This window comes from Micropterus dolomieu, linkage group LG22 (assembly GCF_021292245.1).
Source record: "Micropterus dolomieu isolate WLL.071019.BEF.003 ecotype Adirondacks linkage group LG22, ASM2129224v1, whole genome shotgun sequence".
Classification (NCBI taxonomy): domain Eukaryota; kingdom Metazoa; phylum Chordata; class Actinopteri; order Centrarchiformes; family Centrarchidae; genus Micropterus; species Micropterus dolomieu.
Genome location: NC_060171.1, coordinates 3,968,054 through 3,977,515, shown reverse-complemented (window position 1 = coordinate 3,977,515; position 9,462 = coordinate 3,968,054). Strand labels below are relative to the sequence as shown.

Genomic DNA, 9,462 nt, shown 5'->3' with positions numbered 1-9,462 from the left:
TTTTTTTTTCTCAGCTAGACAACGTGGATGAGCAGGCGGCTCAGATCCGCAGAGAGCTGGACGGAAGGTTACAGCTGGCTGAGAGGATTTCAAGGGTGAGAAACACTTATTATCCATAGTAAAGCCCAAACTCATCATGTCATAATCATATATATCAAGATAATGTTTAAAGCTGCACTATTCAATAATTTTACTGAGTAATGTGAAAGGGGGATTTTCACCAACTATGCAGCTCTACAGAGAATTTGGCTCAGTTAGTTCAGTCTCAACATTTTTAGCAGCAGCAGCCAGCTCTGAATAAACCCACTGTACACTACCTGCCCAGCATCAAACCACAGACAGAAGCAGACCAACTGGTAAAGAAAGTGGAGCTTCTTGTACCTAAAGAGCCAGATATTTTTCTCAGGAGTTGGTGGAGAAGTGGAAGTAGTATTTCAGAATCAATTCAATCAATTAATGCAGATTTAAAGTGGTATTCGGTATTACTTTATAAGTGACTAAAACCATGCATTGATTATCCAAATTAGAATCAAGTAATTTTCTCTAGAATAACACATCTCTTTTGTCCCCCACCAAAAATCCTAATTGTGATTTTTCTCTCCCAACAGTCTAACAACACTGTCATCTCCCCAAATTAAAATTTGTTATGTATTTCATTAAGAAAAGCACAATGTTTCTTTGCCAACTTGCTCATCATAAGGCACATGGGAATCAAAAAAGCACAAACTACAAGTCTGTTATTGTGTTTGTATAACAGCATGCATGTTTTTAAGTGAACATGCAAGTCATTTTTACAGGCAGGGTTTTAAAAATTCTGTCAATCTATTATGACCTGTCATTTTAATTGTAATGTTTTGATTATAATGAGACATATTATCATTTAAATAGCATTTCATTTTCAAAAACAACTAGAACATCATAACAATTACCATAAAACTTTAATTAAAAGCTGGGTCCTAATGAGATGCAGATCCCTTTTTATTGGCCAGGTGTGGATACAGATTTTGACAAATAAATGCAGTCCTCATTTAGATGCCTGGTCTGTTTTTTATAGAAGTTGTCTTGATGTATAAAGCCTCTTAAAGCCCACCAGGTCGCCTGTTTAAGCTATTTAAGCTAGTTCTAAGCTACTTAGATTGAACATACAAATATAAATGTTTAAACATATTTCAATACGGACATTGTACACGTTCGTTAGATCAGTTAGATTCTCCACAATTCAATCGTTGTGTTCATTTTATGAAAACCATGAGCACCAAAGTACTATAACTCATTCAGATGTACCAGCAAGGTAAACTAGAGGCGAAAGAATAGTGGTGACTCCCGACATTTAAACCAGTCATAAAGTCGTATGTGTCAATTCCTATATTATTTATATCACTTTAGTCCATTAGTCCACTGATCAAAACAATCAAAACTTTTTTGAGAAAAGAAACAGAGACACAGACCGATCGGTCAACTATTAACAGGACATTAAACTGAACTCACTTGTCCTGCTAGCCTAGTCTGAACCTTCCTCTTGGTCTTTGCATGGACCTAAAGTGCATGCCTAAGCGTAATCAAACACCTTAAAGGTTTGGGTCTTGGCCTTGGACAGACGTCTTCTCGTGACCGTTTTAATTTTGTTCTGGCTGAATCATGATCTGCTAGAGTCTTGAAGTTGGAGAACGTTAGTCCCAAAGAAGCTGAAGTCGCTAATTAGCTTACTAACATTACAGTAGATCACCCTCATCTGTCAAAATGACAGCCTTCAGATTTTTTGGAAAATATTTGGTTAATGTGACCCTTGACTCTGAGATGTACATTTGTTTTTAGTGTTTGTACCCATGAAATTATCCTTTCACTATCAATGCAACCAACTTAGTTAGTGAAAGTAGTGTGTGTTGATGTGAAGTAAACCTTTGTGTTAATGATAAACTATGACCGAATGTCTGTCCTGCAGGAGAAGAGAAACCCAAAGTTCGTCTCTGCTGACATGGAGCCTCTTTACGTGGAGGAGCTTCGTTCGTCGGTCAACCTGCTCATGGCGAACCTGGAGAGTCTGCCGGTGTCCAAAGGAGGTCCGGACTTTAAACAGAAGCTCAAACGCTCCTCCATGAACAACTCCTTCCTGGATATGGGGGACGAGGGAGACATCCTGTCCAAGTCTGACGTTGTGCTGTCCTTCACTCTGGAGGTGTGTGTGGATGTGATCTCTGATTGGCTTATAGTTGGTTGAAACAGCTGAAACTGGTGTTTACATGTGCCCATTAATTTAGTTTCTCTCAAGAGATAATGAGGCAGAAATGCTTAAAATCCTGACAGTGCTCCACATGGCAGGTCAGTTGATCATCAAATAATGATTGAACACCAATTCTGATAATTTGTTAGTTAATTGATAATAAATTTAAATCTCTTTTATTTCAATGTAAGCTAAATATCATTGAGTTTTGGACTGTTGATTTGACACAATATTGGACAAAAAGACATTTGAAGATGTCACCGTGGCAATTTGTCACTTTGTTCTGATATTTTATAGACAGAATGATTAATCAAGAATATACTCAGCACAAATATCATAGAACACTGAATGTTTTCGGCTTGCTCAGACAATAATTTGAAGACGCGTCACCTTGAACCCTCTGCCGGTGTTTTTCAGATTGTGATCGTGGAGGTCCAGGGTCTGAGGTCCGTTGCTCCAAACCGGATCGTTTACTGCACCATGGAGGTGGAGGGAGGGGAAAAGCTGCAGACAGATCAAGCTGAGGCTTCCAGACCACAGTGAGTTCTACTTCTTCCTGCTGTATTCAGTGTGTCGGTTTGGTCTCAAGGAGACTAAAAATGTGCAGACTTTAAATACCCGTCGTCACGTTACACTTGTCTAAGTCACAAGCCGTGATTGGCTTAAACTAGTTAGGATGAAATAAAATCCTTTTGTACATACACGTCTGGAAATGAGATTATAGGTGAAACTTTGCCTCTTCGGCAGATGACTGTGAAAACCATCTTCCAGTGTCCGCGCACACATCATTCTGCACAGTGAAGGTCAGACATCCAAGTGAAGTGAAGTAACAATAAGCAAAACACATTTATGAGTAAAAAAGGACGTGAAAGAAAGAGTCAGCCTTGTTGAACCTTTGAACAAAGGTAGATTGTTGCTTATATTTAAATGTAAAAAGTGATCTGTGTGTGGAGAAAATGTAGTGACTAGTGTCGCTTTGTGTTTTGTGCTAATTAACATTATGCTAACATGGTGGACTTGGTAAACAGTAGACCTGCTCATCAGCATGTTAGAATTGTCATTGTGAGCAAGTTGGCTTATGTTCGCATTTAACTAACGCAGCCTAAGAGAGATCAACTGTCAATGAATGAATACCAGGCCTACACCAGTCACAGCATCAACTGGGAAGGGGTTTTAAAAGGTCATCTATCAGGAGTCAGCGGCAGGAGAAAAATCAATCAAAAATCATTCAAATCCACCACCAGAGTCCATCTTATACCAGAGACATGGTTTTCCATCTCCCCCATATACAACTCTTATTGTATCCACTGATCCAGCCTTGCTGCAGCTTAATGGTGTTGTTGTTTTACAGCATAAATACACGTAAACTCATGAACATTGTTACTTTGAGGGTGTTCATTGATATTTAAGGGTTTCTGTAGATAGACCAGGTTCTGAGGCTGTAATATGCGTTTGTGCTAAAGAGTGATCAGAGATTATACCCAGTTTACTGAAAGCTTCATGTTTACAGCCTGCTGAGCCTTCACTCTTGACCCCTAATTGGATTATCGGCAGAGCTTTTGGAGATGAAATGAACACACAGACCTCGGTGAAAAGCCTCCTTAATACAGTTACTTGAAACTGAATCACGGCAGACCCACGTCTTTGAAATCCAAACAGCGTTCTGTAGATCATAGACTGAAGATGACTAAACTTCGCATTTTATGTAACAGGGGAGGAGTGACCCTCAGATTCCTCGAACACCACGGCAACCCGCCCTCAGCCATGTTTCTTATTCTTCAGACGAGGCTGATACAGTGAGAAAATTAGGCTGTTATGTAACAATGATTGGAGTCGGTCTCTCCTCATCACATACAAACATAAATACACAGAAAGGAAAGCACAGCTCAACTCAAAACCCTCTGTGTGTTTCAGTTCCTGGTCAGACATCAGATGTTTTTCATTACTAGATGAAAAGTAGACATCTTTTCTATTCTTAGCTGAAATTCAGCCCGGGACTTTGAGGACGGAGAGGCCTTTTATGCGAGCGCAGTGGAGGGACACCTGCCTCTTAAGCTTGTATAAGCACGTATGCCACTGCAACAAGACCAGGTCAGGCAATCCTGATATATATCAAAAACTACAATGCAGTCTCAGAAAACAGAGCAGTGTGCGCTGTACTGATTCTGCAGCTACATGAGTGTTAAGAACATCAGTGACCAACAATAATCCCTTCTCTAATTGTATCAATGGATGATTGCCTACCCAGCCCTGCTCACTGTACCTGTCACTGTTTCTGGTTCCATTGTCCTTCTCCTCCTGCTTCTTTTCCTCTTCCTTCTCCTACAGCTCCTCCCGCTCCTCCTCCTCTTCCTTCATCCTTCAACCTCTGTTTATAATATATATAAATATATCATATAGCCTATATGCCTATACATAAATGCATAGATAAATAATCTCAGTATTTAACAAGTGCATTACTTATCAGTGCCTGTGCTGGGTCCTGCCTCATCTGCACTGCTACAGCACCTTTCCACCAAGGAAGAGGTCGGTAAATTTGGCACATTTAGCTGCCTCTTGTGCCAAAAATTTTTTTTCTTCTAAATGCTTATTTTTTTTGGCACCACATTTCTTTTACCTCTTTCTTTCTTTTCGACATATTTACCTTCTCTGCTGTGCATGTCACTCCACCCTGGGCTGAGGTGTGTTGAGATTAAACTCCTCCTAGATGGAAAGGAAACTCCTTTTATCGGCGTCGTTGAGCCAATCAGGTTTCAGCAAAAACGAGGAGCGGTCCAAGTTGGGAGGGGCTACTCGTATCCCCCCTCAATATTGAAAGTATTGGTTTGGCCCAGTCTGATAGACGCAGACAGCGTTCACTGCAGCTGTTGAACTGAAAAATAAAAACTCGCCGGTTCAGCCTGAAATGGACCAGCCGTTCGGGATTGTTCCCGAAATTCCCAATGGCCAGTCCGCCCCTGTGGCTACTTACCATTACTGGGTTATAAAATGTTTGGTCTCAGGGTGGCGCCAGAGGAAAAGGCAAATATGCTTTACTGTGGCCTTTACTGCTAACACAGTCCAATCTTAATGTTAACAGGCTAACATTAACGTTCTAAAGCGATAATGCCTGCATGTTAACATCATGTATGTACTGGACTCCAAGATGCTGTCTGCCCACCTATTTCCACCCCCTCCTGCAATAGACTTTACTAATTTTAAAACCTCCGTGGTTTAAAATGCATAGTACAAAGATTAATAATGTTCCTGGTTAACAGTTGGACGAGTCCTGTCAACAGTTTTACAGAAATGGAGGTCTATGAAAAAAGGCTGCAGGGGATGTTTTTGTTGGCCACTGGGGCTAACTGCCAGTAACTCTGCTGGCTCCCCGTACCATATCCACCTCTGTTAATACACTCATGCTTAGCAAGTTAATAAAAGACCTCTCAGACGGGTCAGGCTCAGCTGTACACTGTCAGACTTGACTGGACCTTTTGGGTTAGACTCAGGCTGAGCTCTAAGTAAAGAGCCAGGTTCTCTTTTTCACTGTTGACACTCTACAGTAAGGTTTAGGCCACCAGAGCAGTTAAGCAGTGGTGGTGATGAGTGAGGGGCAAGCACTGCTTTTTCATCTGCTCCACCCAAAGATAAGGATAGGGACCCTCTGTACCACAAGTCCACTTCTCTAACCTTTTGGCCCCTCATTTAACATGATTATAGTTGTCATGTTAATATTTAACATGCTAAAATAATAACTTACTACGTTAGGATTTCTAGTGAAGTTGAGCCATACTTGGGTGCTAGCCATATGGGTACTAGTTTCTGTTTGAGCACTTAGGCTCAGTGTATGAATACAATGTGAATGCAATGTAGTGTAATAAGCACTTTGAGTAATCGCAAAGACTAGAAATGCGCTATGTAAATACAGAGCATTTACATTTGTTCATAGGGTAAACTCTGGGAATGTTGCTGTAAACAGTGTCTGCCTCCTGAGCTGAGGTTACTTCATATGTTCACTTCTCTGACCTCGGGAACATTTCACTCAATCCCGCATCTCCCTTGTGAGAACATTATGTCTAACACTCAACGTTGCTTATTTGGGTCTGTATTCACTCAGTGCACCCTTGTGTTTTCCCAGAAGACCCAGGTTATTAATATTATACAAACCACCTTTCTGATAATGGTAGATGTGATACGATGACATGAGTTGTACCAATATTAATTCTTAAGGACTCTTGTGAAACCACAAAGTTACACAGACGCAGATTGTAATCAAATGAGAAAAGAATACACTGAACAGCTGTTTGGCCATCTGACTACGGGGGTCCGTACGGTAATGAGGTTGCCCTTTCACATGCTCTGGCTGCCGGTGGAGAGGTGTTTTTCCGACTGCCCTCCTCCAGCCAGAATTAGCAAAAAGAGCCAATTAGACGAGCTCACCGCCACCTGATGACCTGTTTGTTCTACCGGGATCCTGTGCCGAAACCCGGCTTTACTGCGGCTCCTGTAACCTTCACTGTAATTAGCCCGCAGCACACTTTCACATCCCTCATCTTTAATAACACACCCATACACTTAATTACATCGTTGTTAACTATAATTACACGGACAACATGATTAGCTGTGATTACAATGTTGTCCAATTACTCTGATGACTCCTGCCGTTCTTTAATCACTGAGGACTTTTTCATTAGGAATACCCTTAATTATTCTGGAATGTCAAGCATCTGTGACTCGCTTAAAGGACCAGCCCGCTATTTCTTTTATTACAAATCAAGTACACGCGTGATGATTATTTTCCTTGCCGTGAAACTTACGTGTCAAAGCAACAAAAGCAAGTGACTGGGCTGCACCAGTGGGGGCCAAAATATATGTTAGAATTAACTGCCAATCTTTTATAAATGTTGGCATGACTTTATTTAATTTACATATACAGACATGGACAAATATGTATTTTATATAAATATAAAGGTGGTGATGGCACGTAAAATAATAATGACGTTGGCATTCCCACAACGACATCCACCACTGTGTCCCTGAGCAAGACACTTGCTCCATCGGCATTCGACCTCTGACATGTAGAGCAATTCTAATCACTTTGGATGAAAGCATCAGCTAAATAACTAATTAGTAATTCTTATTATGTATGTGTAGCAGTCAAAGTCATCTTCTGGGAACCATGAATGTCTGAACAAAATGTTGTGCCAATTAATCCAGTAGATGTTTTCAGTTATCCTGTGAAAACTGTGCCCTGCTAGTGGCGTGAGTGCAAGAGAATAACGTGTACATCTGTTACAGCTTTTAGGGTAATCCATCTGATTGTCAGTATATTTCTGTCTGAACCACAGTTGTCAATCCAGTATCGCTAAAGGGAAATGTTGGGATCACCAAAGTCAGTAGGATTCACCCTGAGCATCTGATGAAATTTCATGGTAATCTATCCGGCAGTTGTCGTAAAGTGAATAATCGACCCACATTGCCATCCCTAGAGCCAAAACACTTTAAAAACACAAATACGATATACCTAGTGACATACAATAAGAAGCACAACCAATAAAATGTATTTAGACATGTAAAGCATGATTTTGCCATTTATGGTTGTCACATAAGGTTATTAAACATCAGACGTTGCAGGCTGCAGTTTAAACAAACACACAAAGTGCAGAATTTTCTGCCTTGACTCTTGCAAACAAATTCAAACAGCTGAGATTTCACCTTTCAATTTTCCTAAAATATGTTTTCAAAGGTGAATGTTTTTATTGCTCAAGGTCAAGTTAGCAAACCAAACACAAAATGAAACCGTAATAACAAGTCTTATTTTCACTCACGTTAAGGATGTTATCTCAGGTCAGTAAAGACCTGATGTCTGTGATTACTTAAGACACGCTATCTGTCTGTCTCTATGTGTGTGTGTGTGTGTGTGCGTGTGAAGTGAACACACCTTTCCACACAATGTTGCCTTGGAAACTGGGGAAAGTGGATATGGAGATTAGCTTTGCTCGCCCTCAACAAGTGAAGGGGTCACTTGTCGTCGTCCCCCCCCCACACACACACACACACACTTTCTTGCACACTTAAGAGGACAGTTTTCATATAAAGGCATGTAATCATGGGAGCATGGCTCTGTGTATATAATGGCCGTGTCTCCATCATCCTGAGCAGAAGGCGTCATTCTGTTCCATTAGAGTCTTCGTGAGATGAACAGTAAGTGATAATAGCCGACCCTGATGGAACTGTTTTCTTCCTCTGGACCTGATTTGATGTTCTTACAGGAAACTGAGCAAAGTTTTTTTTTGTTTTTTAGGGTGACCTCTTGTAGAAGCTGACTTTGCAGTCCACAATGTCTGAGTGATTGCATATATGAATGAAAACACCTGGTCCTGAGGGTTTTGGAGCCTGCAAATGTACAAAGTTTTAGGGGTACAATATATTTGTTTCTATCCAGTAGTAATACTTGGGGCTCTGTTCACTTTTTCCTAATTACACATAATTATACAATATATATTATTTACACTACACTATACTGCAGTATGTATTTTCATCCTGTGCAATCATATTAAATTTATTATTATTCACACACACTAAATAAGCAACACAACACAGCCACGAGAGCTGGAATAATAATTAATTTAAATAAGTAACTGAAAGAAAAGCATCAGGAATAATTCTACCAGGGACAACCTAAATTTGTTTGTGTCTGTGTGTGAGACTGTGTGTGTCTGTGTGCGTCAATGTGTGTGTGTGTGTGTGTACGTGTGTGTGTACATGTGTGTGCGCACAAGCCTGTTAAAGAATGTAGTTGTTAGTGAGAGTGGGACGCCACGACTGTGCCACACCTACCCCAGCAACAGGCAGGCAAGAACCCCAGTAGCCAATACGGGTGGGAGAAAGAAAAAGAATAAATCAATCAAAAAAAAACACTCCCAGATGCACCGCGATGCAAACACGGAAGACCCCGACCCAGTTGACAACGTAATGCCGACGGAACGCAAAAAGCGTAACCCGCGGAAGAGCAGCGCCCGGACCGACTGCGGCACGCACACAACATAGACCAGTGCTTCCCCCCCCACCCAGCACCCCACCGCCGCGCAGCGAACAACCAAAATGCCCAAATGCCACGCAATCATCAACACCAATGCACAAGTGACGAGCCCAACGCGCACACTGCGCTAGCACGGCGACACCCAATGCACAGCAGCCCCCCGCGAATCCCGCGTGCGAGGTCGGGCAAACGAGAGAGCAAATGGAACAACACGACAGCG

General features: G+C 41.3%; 1 protein-coding gene across 2 annotated transcripts in view; it reads left to right on the top strand.

Moving 5' to 3' along the window:
* Positions 1-9,462, top strand: part of cadps2 (Ca++-dependent secretion activator 2) — a 309,850-nt gene that overhangs the window by 142,232 nt on the left and 158,156 nt on the right. For both annotated transcript variants that reach the window (XM_046036641.1, XM_046036640.1), the window contains exons 5-6: positions 1,943-2,176; positions 2,639-2,760. In XM_046036641.1, the coding sequence (XP_045892597.1) occupies positions 1,943-2,176; positions 2,639-2,760 (356 nt within the window). The remainder of the gene's footprint in view (positions 1-1,942; positions 2,177-2,638; positions 2,761-9,462) is intronic.